This window comes from Spermophilus citellus (assembly GCF_964194105.1).
Source record: "Spermophilus citellus genome assembly, chromosome: 9".
Taxonomy (NCBI): domain Eukaryota; kingdom Metazoa; phylum Chordata; class Mammalia; order Rodentia; family Sciuridae; genus Spermophilus; species Spermophilus citellus.
This window is the reverse complement of record NC_138191.1, coordinates 56,194,058-56,211,200: the sequence shown is the minus strand read 5'-3', so window position 1 is coordinate 56,211,200 and position 17,143 is coordinate 56,194,058. Positions and strand designations below refer to the sequence as shown.

Below are 17,143 nucleotides of genomic sequence, written 5' to 3'. Positions count from 1 at the left end.
GAGAGGGAAAACAGAAAGTAGGAGGCAAAGCCCTATCTTTGCCATTTTGCTAAAGATGTTCTAAGTGGGTAATCAGATTGTTGATTGGAGGTGAGAAAAACCTTCCTGTATCCTTAGGTTCTGACTTCCTAGGTACTTTGGTAGATGTCCCAATGATCCTTAAAAAAAAAAAAAAAAGCAAAATATACTTGGGAAAAATCATACTTTGTCCAGATTTTCCTTGATTTCACAGTGTTGGTTGGCAGAAAGCCAAGGGGTACTCTAAGCCAAGAGGCTCCTTCTGTGATCCCTCCAGGAAGGGAAGAGCACTGATATGGAAATAAGTACTTTAGAAGCCTGTAAGAAATGGTTGGCTGCAGACTCTCTTACTTCTTCCTGAGAGACCCCTCAGGTGATTCAGTGCCACCTGGTCCCTCCTTTAGGGTCAGGCCCCTTACAGCACAGATTCCTTCTAAGGCCTGAATCTAGTGTTGCGTTTGAAACGTTAGTTTTATGTAAAAAAAAAAAAAAAAAAAAAAAAAAAGTCCTCAAAATTGTATCAGCGTCAAAACCCTTCCTTTTTATTTGTGCCAGCTACTGTATTATTGACCTTCCAATTACTGGAGTCTCCTGGCCTAAGAGGCTCTTGTTTATCCAAAATCCAGTGATTGTAATTGGTTCTTGGGGGTTTAAAAGACAAAGCCTTCTTTATGAAAGTTTTAAGTCGAGTGAGATGTGAGGAAGCAACATTTATTGCATAAATCACACATGCCATCTATACTCTGAGCCTTCAGGGCCTAGAAAATAAACTCCTGAATTTCCTAAGGATAGAATTCTTGAGAGCTGGGAGCTGAGAAGCAGAGGAGCAGTAGGGTGAACTGGGGAGGCATTTCCCCTTTGCTGGCTTCCTGTGGCCACACTGCTTGGTAGGCATTATTGCAAACAAACCCCACATCAAGAAATTAAGTGCAAAACCAAATAAAGTTTAAATATGACAAAGATAAAAAACTGACACAAAATACATTAATTATACTAGATTGTTTTTCTTTAAGTAAAAGCTAGAACATATAAAAAGTTTAAATTTAATGTAGAAAAATGAGAACAAAAGTTTTGCTATAATCCCAGTTAAAAAATATCTCTAATAGAAGGGAAAACTGATCAGGTATTATGGATAATCAGGGGGAAAAGTTATTTCTTGAGGGAGCAGGGATTCCCAGGGAGGGGGCTAAGGAGATGGGTTAACCCCCACCCCCTTGCTGTGTCAAAATCTTTTCGTAAGGATGCTGGGCTCTTTGAGAAAAAATCTGTATCAAGGAACCTCACCCTCTCATCCCAGCTCATAAAACAAACTGTGAAAGGGAAGACTACAAAATCTCCTTGATTGGTAGGAATAAGGAGACAAGACAGAGAAAGTGTGTGTGTGTGGTAGAAGTCTCAGATATGGAAATTTGAAAAACATTGAATTAGAGGGATTGGAGGAAGAATCCTAGAAGGCATTTAATCTAAGATGTAAAGAATAGGATTGTTACAGATAAAAGGAGATCTTAAAAGAGATTTGTAGCAGAGATAGGAAGTAACTCAAAAATGTTCTCTGAGCTAAGGGAGCAAGGTGGGGCCACTCTTACTTTTGTATAAGGGTACTCTCTTGTTGGGGGTGGTGACTCATAGAACACAGTTTAGGAGACAGGGTTTAGGCCCCTTTCTACTCTAACGTCCTGTACTTGTAATTATTTCATAGAATTATGTGATAACAAAAACCAGATAGACATGTATAAATATTTTACCTTAAATATTTTATTCTTTGTTATCATCAAAACAACTTCTAATCCAAATATGTTGTTTCAGGGAAGTGTCAATAGCCAGACTTTGTAGCAGAAAGGATTGAACAGTTTCTCTTTAACTTGAGTTCTGTTACATGTTATTGTAGGACAAAAGGTTGAAGGACAAGGAAATAGAGAATAAAAATATAAAGGATATCCTTATTCAAAGTTTAGTGTTGTATTTGGAAGGGAGGAACCATAGAGAGTTATTAGTTCTGTAGTTTTGAGCATTTCCTTGTCAAACCTTAAGGAAGATCATGTATTTCAGAAAGGGAGTGTAACTTAGAGTTATGGGGAGGTGGGTGTAGTTTCCTTGATACAGATTTTCTAAAGAGCCCAGAGTCCTTACCAAAAGATTGTGACACAGCAAGGGGGTAGGGGTTAACCTATCTCTTAAGCCCCTCCCTGGGCTCCTTGGCTTTACCTGGTTGTCTTCATTTTCTTCCCATTTGCTTTAGTTAAAAAATCAGTACCTTCGGGACTGGGGAACTGGGAGTATAGCTCAGAAGTAGAGCACTTGTGAAACGTGTGTGAGGCCCTGGGTCTATTCCCCAGTGCAGGTGAACACATGTGCCCATGCACACACACAAGCAAATGTTTACAAAGTAGTACCATGAATATAGGATTTGTAGAAGTTGTGTAGACGGCTTTATGTAGCTTGCTTTCTGTAGATTTTCACACTAATGCTAATGGTTCTTGAACTTGGTCCCCAGAAAAGAAAAGTGGGGAATGTTTTATGCACATAATGCTCCTTTTTTTTTCACATAACTGTCAATGCATAATGAAAAAACAACAAAGCTGTCACTGCAGTTAATTGAGAAGTTATACACTTGCTTAGATGCTTATCAGTTTTTTCAAGAATGAAAAGTTGAAAGTGAGTATTGTGATAGTTATTATTTACTAAGGAATTTTAATACTTCTGATCAGTTATTGTCATTTACTAGCATTTAGAGAGCTTTGCAATGTACTACCTATGTGAAAATTTAAACAAAAACCAGAATAGGTGAGGGGTATGTATATCTTTTGTGATAGGGTGGTTGTTGTGATAGGTGGCTTGGTAAATGGCTGATGTTTTGAGTTATGTGTTCATATAAAAATCTTGTTTGTAGGCAGAAACTTTTAAATGCTAGAATGTTATGGCTACTGACAGTGGTAAATAATGCCATAAGTATTTCTATAGTTGATAAGTATTTGAAAAAAACAGGGCAGATTATTATAGATACACACACATGAAACTTGAATATGTATCATGTGTTATAGGGAGTTTGAAATGGGCAAATATTATATTCAATAGTTGTTTATAACATTACATTTTCTTTTGGAGGGCTTTGGAGGTGAAAATCTTTGTTTTTTTTTTTTTTTTGGAGGTGAAAATCTTTGAATAATATACTTTGAATAATATAAATCTTTGAACAATATACTTTTATGCTGTTAGTAGTAGGGTTGATAGTTCTGATTATACTGCTAAAGTGAAGGACCTGTAATTGATGAGGTACTGACAGAATAGAAAGCACATGTAAGAATATGAATATCTGTCAATATTTAACAGACATTTGTGGAGAACCTTCTGTGTGGCAGGCACTGTGTTAGGTATGGGGATACAATGGTGAGGGAAACATGGCCATGTTTTCCACTCTCATGGGACACACATTCCCCTAAGAGAAGGAGACATTGTTCAAGTTCCAGCTGCAAAGAAGAGGAGCAGTGCTGTGAGACAGATAATGGGATAATTGACCTGTTGACAGAGTTTGTAGAAGCCTTCCTGAGAAAGTGAGGATTGACCTGAGCGCAGAAGAGCATGGGAGTTAACTTGGGAGTGGAGAGGCAGGGATAGGAGTGGAGGAATACAGTGGCAAAGACCTTGTGGAAGGAGGGAACATAGCATTGTTAAGAAACAGAAGAAGGCTACATTGTCTGTAGTGTAGCAAGTGAGGGAAGTGCCAGAGGGAGAAGGTGGGGTCCCCATGAGAGTGTTGGAAACCAATGAAGATTTTAAGTTGAGAGTAAGAAGGAACTGACATGATTGGAGACAGCTTTTGGGGAAAAAAATAAGATTTCCCTGAAGTCCTCCACTCTTCTTCACACTAAGGAGGCCAATTTGGAGGTAATCCAGAAAAGTGATGTAGTAACTTGAGAAAAATGGATCTTTTTGAAAACTATTTAAGAAGTAAAATCCATAGGACTTGATGGCAGATTTAATGTTGTGGCTGAGTAGGAAAGTACAGAAAGGGAGTTATTAGGGGATGAGAGTGGAGTGGGTTGAAGAGTGAGATGAAATATCACAGAGTATGGCCAAATCTTCCCAGAACTTTGTAAAGGAGTTGGGATAGCGAGAGCAAGAGTGAGTGAGAGAGAGAGAGAGAGAGAGAGAGAGAGAGAGAGAGAGAGAGAGAGAGAGAACTGTGGGAAAAGAGATAGGATTGAAAAAGACTATGGATCTATTAACTTTTTTTTTTTCTTCTGGTGACTTGAGCCTGTTTAAAAGCTAATAGAGCCAGTTTAGGAGGAGAATAGACAGCAAAAGATGAGCAAGAAAGCCAGTAAGGGTGAATCTAAAATGCAGATATTGGGGAGGCTGGCGTCAGACAGGAAGGCAGATGGGTGCAGATGCACATGGTTTGTAGAGTTGGAAGTGGGATATTGAAGTTTTCATACATTGGCTTCATATATGTGTGTGTGTATATGTATTTTTTGTGTGTGTGTGAAGTAGGGTTAGGGTTATATGGCTAAGAAAGGGGAAGGATATTTGGAGTTTCAAAAAGAATAGGGAAGATTTGGAAATTTTACTATGAAATATGAGGACTGCTTGGCCAAAGCTCTGTGGTTGGAGTGCAGGACAGTGTTGAGGGCTGTTTGATCCCTCTATAATTTCATATTCACCAACTTCAGTCCCTTCTACATCTGACTTTCTCCAACAGGGCTCTGATTGTTCAGGGCTTGTTATTGAGTAAATAGTTAGGCATATTGAGAGATTTGGGTTTTGCCAGCTCTTGGCAATGGAAGGGGAATGTAGGGTCTTAGAGTATTACAGAAATGATGGGCTTTAAGAACTAACTGATTAAAGAGAGAAGTTTAAAAAAAAGGAAAGGGCTAATGCATTGGGGAAAAGCTGAGGGGTTAGTGAATTTGCGAATGTTGAAATATGAACAGGTTCAAAGGAAAGGAAGCTAAGTCAATAAAGGAAACTCTTGAACAAATGTTATTTTGGAGACAGAAGAGTGATGGATGAGGGATGATGGTTATGGGTGGTTGAGATGTGTGGAAGAGGTTCTAGTCCAGGTGAAGATAAAAAGGACTGAGTTGTCAAGGTGATACTGGTCTATCTGCACAGACGAGAAATGACTCAGGATGATGGTGGGGCTAGAGGACATCAGTGAACTGGGTTCAATATGTACATGAGAGGAAACGTTTGGAAGGTTAGAATATGACACAAATGAGGAGAGGAAGAGGGCTGGGGGACTGAATGGCAAGACCAAAAGGGAAGTGGGTGTTTAAGAAGGTGGGGAATGGGAAGTAAGGCTGGAAGGGGCTTTGCTTACCATAAAGATCAAAGAGGGTACTCAGGCCACTACCTGACTGTGGAGTGTGGGAGTCTAGGCAGCCACAATGACACCTCTCTTCAAAGAGAAGAGAGGTGTCATTAGAGTGCTCAGAGGAGAGGCCAGGGATATAGCACTGTTTTCTGGATATGGAGTAATAGTTCCAGGGAACCCAGTGAAAGGATTTGGGAGGTACAGGGGATGATAGTCTGGGAAGGTGGCTGGAAAGAAATTTTAGAGCAGGGCAAAGATACCCAAGTAGTAGAGGATGGATTTCTTTAGCAGGAACTGCCTACATTTAAGGTGTTTTCTTGTGAAAATAGGGATGAGTTAGGAGCCCAGGGACAAGTGATCTTGTTTCCCTTGGCTGGAGTCATGACAGGTCCAGAAACTGCTTGTCCTGCATATTGATAGAGATGATGATGGAAGCAGAAATTTACTGAGTGCAAACCATACTATTCTTAGTGCTCAAGGGACATTACGTTGTTTATTTCCCACAACAGCCTTGTCAGTGCTATTGCCATCTCCAACTTGAGGAAACTGAGGTTCATTTAAGGCAAGTTAAGTGCAGCTAACAAATGGTGGAACTGAGACTGCAACTCAAGACTGTGAGCCTGCATACTTTTGGCAATGTTGTATGCATTTAACATTTCCTTACATGTGAAAATTTTGATTTTTTAAAAAATATGATAGAATTTTGAGAAGTCAATGTAGTCTTTAATACAGAGCAGCCTTTTTAGATCCCCAAATTAAGTTCAATCCTAGATCCAGATTCTCATTCTGAAAGCGCTCTGGAAGATGGACTAATGCCCACTGTCGGCTGACCACCTCCTGTCTGTCCTTTACCACTTCTGTGATGGATACTCGGATACTACTAAATTGTTAGGTGGATCATCTTTAAATTAAACTGAACTCTTCCCTTACTACTATTTTTGCCCACTTGTGGCATTTTGAGGAAACCAAAGTTCCTTTTTGCATTTTTCTTCATGAAAATTTTTTGATTTGTTGAAAGACTGCTCTAAAGTTCTCAGACATGCTCCCATCCTAACATTACTCAGTACCTCAAATCTTCATCTAAAAAACACTGTCTTATTTATACTTTTGTAAAGCTATTTTAGTATGTGATTAATTCTAAATTAAATTGGACTGATACTTACATTGATTGAAAGGTATACTTTGTCCTGATATATAAACAAGCCTTGGTTTTTTTTGTGTTTGGTATCTTCATTATCCTATTGTCTCTCCTTGGTTTGTGTTATTTATAAGTTAAGGTTGTGTGTGTGTGTCTATGTGTGTGTGTGTGTGTTGCTATTATGCTAAGTTCCTGTGTTTGTTGCCTTTAAAAGTTTATTCCCATAATTAGTTAACAAATATTTGTAAAAAAAAGTTTACTGGGAAAAACTTACAAACTCCCAGGAGTTACTTTCCAAGTCTGTTTCAGATCATTGATCTATATACAGTTTCTAGTTTTTCAGCCAGCTCTGGATTTACCTAACTTGTTATCCAGCTACATTTCTTTGTAGTGTTCAAAGCTATCATGAGAAACTTTAGAACTTTGCTAGAATCAGATTATCCTTCATTAGGTAGTCCACTAGAACTTGTCATTTGTTTGTGAGGTAAGGGCTGAGAAGGCATTAGCAGTGACTGAGCTGTTCTAGGTCAGCAGGTGGGGAAAAGTGAAGGCCTTGCAGTTCACTGAACTATGGAGCCATGGAGAAAGGGCTGATTTTGGTTAAGTTCATCTTGGGCCAGATAGAGCCTGTGGAGCCTACAGGATGCCCACATGCAGCGTCCAGAGGCAAGCTAACTGGCCAGCTCTGATGTGGTGGGGGATGGCAGCTACGGTTACACATAACATAAGCCGTGTCCAGAGCATGGGGAAGCCAGGTAGAGACTGTAGTGTACAGAGAAGAGATTCAGGTGGTCAGAAGTGGTAAACATTAACAAGTTGAGGGAGTTCATGCCCAATAGCCTTTATTTTTTTTGTGTGTGTGTGAAATGGGAAGAAACCTTATCTAAGAGGGAGAACTGGAAATTTGAGAGCAGTGAATATATATTTGGACTTTTCCCTTTTACTGCAGGGAAGTAGGAAAAGGAGCTCATTAGGCAAGGGAATGCTAAGCCTGAATGCAGCATTATCCCAGCTTTCCTCTTCCCTGCCAGCTTTAAAGATGAACACACTGATCTTTCCCCTCTCTTTAAGGGTTTTATTGCTGAACACTGTAGCAGGGGTCTTTCCTGGGAGCTGTATCAGAATGTGAGGGGTGGAGTTGTGTGTGCATGTGGAAATGGCATTGGCAACTCTGATACATTGGCTAGGGAATCACTGTACTTACAAAGAATTAACGAACAGAGAAAAGTGAGAGTAACAGTTGTGGTTGCTGGAGGGAGAGTGTGTTTTAAACTCACTCAGCAGAACCAAGTCTTGTTTCACCTTAAATAGTGTTGGATATCGCCTCACTCTTTATGTGTCATCTCTGCTGGTTATTTATTTCCTGGAGAGCAGGGAGTGTCCCCGTAGCACACGCTCAACGTTTACCACTTTATGTGGTAAGGATTGTTTTTTTTTTTTTTTTTTTTTTTGCTTCCTTCCAGGCTTATAATCATGACTCCCATTTAGTGTTTAGAACGCCAGCACAATGCCTGGCACATGGTGGACAAGTGTCAGATGTTGGATGGGCCCTTGACTGAAGTGAGGACTGAATCAGGTCTGGCTATGCTGCCTCGGGCCCTTATCTTTGTGAGTGTCTAGTGTAGGCTTAAGAGGGCTTTCATAGGTGATGGTGGTGAGGTGTACCCCAGACCTTTTTCATGTTCTTTTTAACCAAGAAATCAGCCTCAGTTAAAGTGTATGCTGTCTTGGGGGAAAAGTACAAAATCATTGTATTCAGCAGGTCTCTAGAAGAGTTCTACTGGTGTCCTTTGAATTTAGATGGGATAATTGTATTATAGAGTTCATGTCTAGATACTCTTGTACATTGACCCAGAAATATTTCCCATATCTGTTTCAGCTGCTTTTCTCCAGGACAGCTAGTTTCCCAGCTTTCTGCCAGCTGCTAGCCACATGTAGAGGTAAATGAACTAGGCCTAATGCTTCTCCTAATGTGTATTCCTATGCTTGATAATCACCAAACTCTCAAAGGCCCTTTATTTATGTTAGTAATGAGCATCATTTGGTTTTATCCATTTTAAACATGGTCTTGCCTGATTCAGAAACTTAAAACAAATAAATAGGAACAACTGCTTCCTACCAGAAATGTTGATTTTCTGGGGAAATTTCTAAAAATCTCTAGATTAGTCCTTGATTTGGCATGACTGATTAGGCAAGCAACTGCTTATTAAGAAGCAGAGCTGGGAGTAGAACAATTTGATTAGCTTCTGTCTGTTGAGCCTTTAATAGAAGCCATAGCTTGAATATATTGAGCTTAATATTTAGTTTTAAATGGAAGATTTTTTTTTTGCAAAGAAGACTCAGCATACATCCCAAAGACTTAACTGAAAATAAGTCTGTTAAAAATATAAAATATTCATCCAATATAACAGATTTAATAAAAAACTATAATTTGGGGGAGGGGAATGGTAAGTTTTTTAATGATGAATTATTTAAATGCTTTTTTTTTTTTTTTTGGTACTAGGGATAGAACTCAGGAGCATTCGACCAGTGAGCCACATCCCCATCCCTATTTTGTATTTTATTTGGAGACAGGATCTCATGAAGTTGCTTAGCTCCTCACTTTTACTGAGGCTGGTTTGAATTCACAATCCTCTTGCCTCAGCCTCCCAGGCTGCTGGAATTACAGGTGTGCACCTTGGCGCCTGGCTATGTGAATGCTTTTTAATATACTAGTTAAAAGAACAAATCACAAACTGGATAATGTGGATGACATATGTTTTATGACATTTTTTAACAAAGATTCATGAAATACTCATTGTATATCTTGAACTCTAATGAAATTCACTGAGCATCACATGAGCAACCCATGCCCATCCCCAGCTCCAGAGCCAGCAAGGAACATCAGAAGCCTTCGGGACAAACCATAATCACATTTAAGTTTGACTCTTACTCTCTTCTGATTGCTGATTCTGTTTTCTTCAATTAACTGTCCATCTGACCTCCAGATCCCTCTTTACTTTAATCTTAGAAAAAAAATTTTCCCCTTTACAGCTTACTAAGAAAATTATAATGATGTTTAATTTATGTACAAATTTTTATGTGTTATTTGGTTAATACTAAACCTAGACTAAAAAGGCCACAAATTAATTTTTTTAATGCCAAATAAACACATGTTGAACAAAACTAAAAAAAAAAAAGTAAATGAGCAATAAAGTTAATGGAGTTTCACAGAAAAGAATTGCAATATCAATAGTTCTACCAAGGACACACATCAAAAAAAAAAAAAAAAGAATTCATTACAGACATATGAATTCTGTTGGAAGGGGCCCTGTGGGAGACTGATTCTTAGTGTGATATCCTGGTTGGAAGAGAATGAAGTGGGGTTATTGCTAATGCTGTCAATGACTTGGTTTTCTCTAGTGAATTGGCTCCAGTAGGTGACTTTATTTCTTCACATTAGGCAGCTGGAAATGTGTATTGATTCATTTCCTTTTCATTTTAGGATCAGCTCTATCAAAGATGGAGCCATAGAAATGCTATATTTGCTGGATATGAGCAAATGCTTTAGTGTCTTTTTTTGATCTGAATGTTCCACAGATTTTTAAGAGCCAAATAAGGTTCAGTTCAATAAGATAAAAAAACATACTTTGTGTGTGTGTGTGTGTGTGTATACATATGCATATTCCTTTTCTTTCTGCTCTGTCCTTAAAACCTGAAGCTCTTTTATTAAAAAAAAAATTAAAAGTCCATGGAGGCTTTTTGTTCTGAGGAAAAAAGTTAAATATTAATTTAAATAGTAACAGTGGTATGGTTCTTTTTAAAGACTACTTTTTAAAGACTATCATTCTTTTTTTTTTCCACATCCCCAGCCTAGGACTATCATTCTTAATATTTTAATTTTGTTTTAAATGTCTCACTATACAATATGTTTTCATTATGTAATTTTTGTTTTGTTATTGCAAACAATGTTCTATGCTTTTTGGCTTAATTGTTTCTTAGAAATTATCTAACTTTCCCAACTTAAAGATGAGAATTCAGTCACAGAAAAATCAGGTGATTTGTCCTAAATATAATTAATAATATTATTAAAAGAATATTTTGTAATAGTATTTGAAATTCCCTCTTACTGTTAAATTCTAGACTTAGATAATTTTGAATATTGAGATTTTTAAATTAAGAGTTTTTTAAAAAAATTTTAATATAAATGTAAGCTATATGACAAATAGATGGTAAAGGTGAAGAAACATACAAAAGGTTTAAAAATTTTAATATTCATTTAATTTAATCAATTCATTTAATAAATCATAGCAGAAGACTACATTATCATGGGTAACATCAGTGTGAGTTAAGCCAATGTACAGATATGAGTCAAATGCAGTTTTTTAAAATTGGACTACATTTTTGGTTAACTATTATTTTCCTGTGACCAAAAGAAAATACGTGAGTTACAACAGTTAAATTATCAACTAAAACAGATATGTTTTAAAATATAGCAGTTGTTTCCAGAAATGCCATATTTTCCCTAAAAATTAAGTAAAAAGAAATACATTATAAGGACATTCAACTCTATTTTATATAATAATTGTTTACTACTGAATCAAGTGAACAGATAGCATTGTAAGTAAGAGAATGCCTTATTCTTATTTTTATGAAATAAAATAAATATAAGGGTGAATATCTTAATTACTTATACCAAAATAACCAGAATTCCTATATAGTAGTAAAAAGGCAATACAAAAAATACTGAGAAGAAATTAAGAATATCTTATTATGTAATTATATTTGCCTAGCATCCATTTCCTGAGTTCAATCCCTGGTATCATTAAAAATTAAAATTCTCATAGTTTATATTGTTACACTTGTGCTAAATTTAAAAATATTAATAACAATAGAAGTACACATTTTTTAAAATTAAAAAAAATTAGTCTTGTCATGAAATGGCAATTTATAACCATCATTTTTCTTCACAGGTTGAAGAAATATGGATACCAACACCATACTGGTCAGCAGCACACTTTGTACCAGCTTTCTCATCTTTCAGCTTCTTTTCCACTTTGTAAGTTCTTGGTTTTCAGCAAAAGTTTCTCCAGGTTTTAATAATCTCAGCTTTGAAAAGAAGATTGAATGGAACTCAAGGTAAAGCATATGAAAACATACTTGACTTAAAAGAAAACTGATTTTCTAAAGCAAATTATTTAAAATAGTTTTTAAAAGGCTTTCATTTAGAATCTAACAAAAATTCATGGTCTATTTTTTAGTTTGACCTTAGAAATAAAAGAAAAGACAAATAGATTGATCTCACACAAGAAAAATTTAAAAATTCTTATATTGAAAAATGTTAGGAATAATGTATTGCACTTTCCAGGGAAGTAAGTGTAGGAAGATTAAGTAGACTCCAGCAACTGGAAGTTCACGATTTTGCATTCTTCTCTGAACTCTTTGTAATAACAAACATATTTTTTGGCAAGGAGAAAAGGAGAAAACATTTGCTGGAGTTGTGAGTAGCTTATACAGTATTGGCCAGCTTATCCAGACCCAGGGCAGTTAAAGTATACAACCAGAGAACATAGTGTATGATCTGCCCATCTGTGTCTTTTAATGGACCTTCTATTATAATTTGGAGCCTGTCAGAACTTATTATTTTATTATGTAATTCTAAAGTGTAACTGCATTTTAGTTTTTTAACAACAACAAAATCAATGGAACAAGAATTAGTTTATGATTGAAGAAATCTACTGAAGTTTTCTTAAATTGGTTGCAAATTCTTTGTGTGCAACCCATTAATCTCACAAGGGTTCAGATGCAAAATGACTGCTACTGCTCTCTTGGCTTTAGAGCATTCATGTGCTCAAATGTTGCCTCATCCATTGTAAGTTTTTTTTTTAAATTATTAGTATTTAGTTGAAGTTAACACAACTATAAACTGGATTTAGCGTTTCTAAAATTACTATCATTATTCTTTACTGAAATTTCCTTTTAGAAGTTAAGAACTTCTACCCATGTCTAAGAATTGTCTTATTTGACCTGAAATCCCTTGTCTGTCTCCTAGCCTATTTGTTTTGCAGTCATTCACTTCTATAACTCAGACTGTGAATAAAAATCTAGTGTTTTCTTGTGTACACTAATATGTCTGGTTCATATGTACTGCTGTTCTTTTTACCCTCCTAGTCCCCCAACCCCCAAATTTTTCTTAAGATATTTTTTTAAAAAAGAGATGTGATTAGTTTGTGTTAATACTAGCTCAAAAATATTATTAACATGTGGTGTACTAGAGATACGATTATTTTAACATTTGAAGATAATTGGAATGGTGGGAAAGACAAGGGCTGGGGAGACATACATTCTTTGATTGTATTTTAAACTATTTTCATTTCTTTTCACTGTGGTTAGGGTAGATAAAGGCATTTGATTATTGGGTAGCTGCAAGCCAAAGAAATGAGGGTATGAAGAGATAGAAGTAAAGATGAAAATGAAATGATGAAATTGAAAAATATTTTGTATTATTCAGTCTCATCGCTGTCCTTCTATGATGCAGAAAATTACCATTTTGGAAAGTGAGTTTCTATTTGAAAAAGGCATCTAGGATAATACAAGATTCATTTAGCTGTTTAAAAGGTGTTTCCTCCACTTTCTGTCTCTCAAACCTGTTTCCTACTCCAGCTTTACATGGGACTAAAGAGTGCAAATTAGGAAAAAATAGGCCTTTCTTTCTTTTTTGTAAAGTACAGATATATGTATGTTAAGATTCAGCTTCCAGTCGTAAAACATACAGATCAATATAGCACACAGCATTCTTTCTAGTAATCAGGAAAGAACTTTGAACAATAGGTGGCCTGGGGTATTTACTAGTAAAAGGACAAAGAAAATACTGGGAAATGAACACCTGATAATAGTTTAATTATAGGTGAAATTTTACTTTAATTATGTTTTTTTTTCTGGAAACAAACCTACTTATGAGTATATTTTCCATCTTACAATTAAAATTTTTTGAGTTATTTATATTCAATTGCTTACTTATAGCATATAAGGAAGTCTGATAATGTTAAAATATTACTCATTTTAAAATCTCTTTCTCCCAAATTTAACTCTTTTGCTTATTAGAGCTATATAGTTTCTATTGGCAATATTCACACTACTTGTGATTAAGTTAGTAACTTTAAATTGCTTGTTCCGAAATGGTCATTGATTGATTGTTTCTGTAAAGTGCCACTTATAAGCCCAAATACTTCTTTTTAACTCTTTGAAAAAAAAATTTATTTTGGTGTTTATTTTTAGATGCTAAGAAATATGTACATTTTTCTTTGCCAGGAATCTGATTTTTAAAAAAATAAAATATGAAATTTTTACTAACAGAAGTTTCTGAAAGTATAGACTTTAAAATGCAAAGTGGTGTGTGAGTGCAAGATGATTGCTTTTCCTGTTCAGTACAGTGGGAGCCATCTGACCAGACCAAGTAGCATTTGATTTTGCTCTGATGAATACTCTTCACTAGAGCCCTTCCCATCAGCTAAAGGATATAATGCTTCCCACTCACCATATACATCTCAGTAGAGAAGGGCATTTGAAACCTGAGTGTCACAAATAAAAAGGATTTTTTTCAAAAAGGAAACTTTCTGACTCAGTTACTAAACACTAAAACTAGTTGGTGAGAGGTTTTTTCCTTCTATATAATTTTCTAATAGCACAGAGAGCTGTCTGTAATTATTTAGATGGAGTGTTTAACTTGATAGCAAGGATTTTACATTTTCATCCTGCTCAGGTGTGCTTGGCATGAAAATTCCAAGCTTTTAAACCAGATAAATTGGCTTAATTATTCACACTTCAAGATGATCTTTTGGGTATTTCAAAGGATTCTTGGTCAATAACTAAATTAGTGAAAATCTTTATGCATTTAAAATATGATTTGGTTTAAGATGGTATATCTATTTAAGATCTATAGATTGAGTATCTTGATTTTTCAAGTTATGGTGAAATTTTCTAATATCAAACTCTCAATATTGTTCATTTATATAGCTCATTTTAAAAGATTTGGGGATCATACTCTAGAAACCTGTTCATCCTTTCTTATGAAAAGAAATACTTCATTACTTGTAAACTTCTAAATAAAGATTTGAGAAATCTGAAATTGTTAGGTAAAAAAATTTCATTGTGCAGATAATTACACAGTATCCTGTATGGTTCTTAAGTAGCATATCATAAAGCTCAAGTACTGTTTGAGTTACTAAATTATTTACCAGATATATTCATAAAAACATGTTTTTCATTTAAACCCTATTCTTTCTATAAAAGAAAACTTGACCTGGATCTTGTAAAGATTTTGCTTTCACTTGAGCGTTTCATGTAAAACAGATTTTTCTGTATAAATTTATGGCCCTCAGTTTTTTTCTTTGGAAGTGCTTTCATAATAATGATAAAGAGGAACTAATAATAGCTGCCCATGTTTTTCACAGATTTGTTATAGGAATCAAGTGCAATAATGCATGTGAATCTACATTTAAAACTAAAATCTCCAAGATAATCTTCATGTCATGACCTATTAAAATTGTTTTAAGAATATGGAACTGATTAAGGCAAATGGATTTGGAAGTCATTCCCAGCTGATTGTGGCAGGAGACTCCTCCTGCAGTGATGCTGTCTGGGATGGAGCTCAGAGGACACAGAATAGAGGCCTTACCAGCTGCTCTCAGTCTGCATAAAACTGATCCTCATGTACTCCTGCTTCAGAACTTTTAACTAAGAAATGAATCACCAGTTTTCTAGTACAAAATTGTGGATTTGACATTCTTCTTGTTATTCATATCTAAATGGCAATTTTGTATTATACTCTCCACCTTCTATATTTTAATGAATCAAGATATAACTTTTTCAGAATGTTGGTCTTTCCAGGATGAGTTAAAATTTATTGCTAGGAATCTAAAATCTTCATATGTATTTTGTTTCATTTCAGGGTAGTATCTACATGCCATTCTTTGCTGGTTGGGATTTTGGGCCTGTACATTTTCTTCTTTGATGAGGCTATCATAGCAGATCCACTTTGGTAAGCTGTTTCTTTTCAAACTAGTGAATTTGATTTATGTTTGGATATGAATTATTAATAAGAATGCCATTTACTTTAAAACAGAAAATATTGATGGTTTATGCTTTATTAAAATGCTTATATTCAGACTTACTTCAACAAGGTGCATTAAAATGATTTTAGCTTGGAATGCAAATACTGAGGGCCATTTTGCTTTAGTATTGCAGTTGTTGTCCCAAACCAGGAGAATAAGATGATAGCATAAATACTTATACTGTGTTAATGAGTAAATCTAAGTTGTGGTAACCACTTTTTGGAGTAAAACTGAGTCATTATTGAGACAGGATAGTCAGCTGTAGTCAGATAGGATAGGATAATATCTACTTAAGATTTTGTCTTCAAATTTATGTTTGACCCATTGTTTAATATCAATGAAGTGAATGAGAATTATAGAAGGCCATGTGAGAGGAATTTAGTACCACATGAGAAGCACTAATAACTAGCAATAATAGGGTCATTTATAAATGGTTCTTTTTGAAAAATTTAAATGTTATTCTAGTGACAGAGATTTTGCACACTGTATTCTGCAGCATTACACAAGAAGGCTTAGTTCAGCTTAGCTTGAGAGAAAGGAGGTATGTTTTGTGGAAGCATTGCACTGGTATGTGTGGTAGTTATGGGCTTGTGAGATGTAGGGCAATTTAATGAGATACTTTGACCACCATTGTTTAAGGATCCCCCTGCCCATATGAAATAATTCCTATTAGGATATACCAGTTGATAAATTTTCATTAGGAAGTATTTTTTCAAAGTGAATCAATTTAACAAATTTATTTCCTTGATCAGAGGTTTGTATCATCCACCTAAACAATTTTTAGCTTTTTAAAAATTTTTTTCATTTTAATTTTACTAACATTATTGTTAGCAGAACCAGTTCTTTTGAGAAGTAAATTTTCTAACAAAGATTTGATTCATTAGTCAAAATTTGCCTTATTAAATTTTAACCTCACAAGAAAAAATTGATATTTTTGATACATTTTTTTCTTATATTCCATGATTTATTCCACGTCTGATATTCCTGGGTCATGTTTACAGATCAAAATTTATTAACAAAACATAACTTCTGCTAAATCTTTTAATTTGTAGTTTAGTTGCTATCAGATTTATTTTGTATTAATTTTACTAGTAATTTACATTACAAATCAGATGTCTGGCTGGGGCAAAAATATATGATCTTGATATGTGTAGGGGTGGAAACAGCAGAGTTAAACTGGCCTGTTCTAACCATTTTCTGATAGTGTGATAATAGGCAGATCTAGTACTCAGGAAAATTATGATGAAAGTACTACATGGCCTCAAAAGCAGAGTTGAGTTAGATGATATCTTAAGGCATTTGAATTTCTAGCTTAGAATAAAGAAAAAAAATCATCATCTGGAATACCATTTGAGAGCAAATTATATGAGAACACATTTATAAATCTTCAGTAAAATTTTAACATCTGCATATGTGTGTGTGTGTTTGTGTGTGTATGTGTAACTTCACACAAACTTGTGTAGCAAAAGTATTATCTTAGTTAACACAACACTTGGGGCATTTCCAAGTTTGAAATAGGATCTGGAAGTGATGCAGAGACACTGCTCATTTAGGTCAACCATGACCTTATAAGTTTATAGT

The 17,143-nt window shown here is 35.3% G+C and overlaps 1 protein-coding gene across 4 annotated transcripts in view; it reads left to right on the top strand.

Annotated features, from left to right (window-relative positions):
• LOC308655731 (TLC domain-containing protein 4-like) overlaps positions 1–17,143 on the top strand; it is a 52,083-nt gene that overhangs the window by 8,197 nt on the left and 26,743 nt on the right. For 3 of the 4 annotated variants that reach the window (XM_081305923.1, XM_081305922.1, XM_081305924.1), the window contains exons 2-3: positions 11,423–11,588; positions 15,400–15,489. In XM_081305923.1, coding sequence (XP_081162049.1) covers positions 11,434–11,588; positions 15,400–15,489 — 245 coding nt within the window. In that variant the 5' untranslated portion in view covers positions 11,423–11,433. Of the gene's footprint in view, positions 1–8,374; positions 8,411–11,422; positions 11,589–15,399; positions 15,490–17,143 lie in introns of those variants that run through there. The other variant, XM_081305925.1, reaches the window with a different exon arrangement.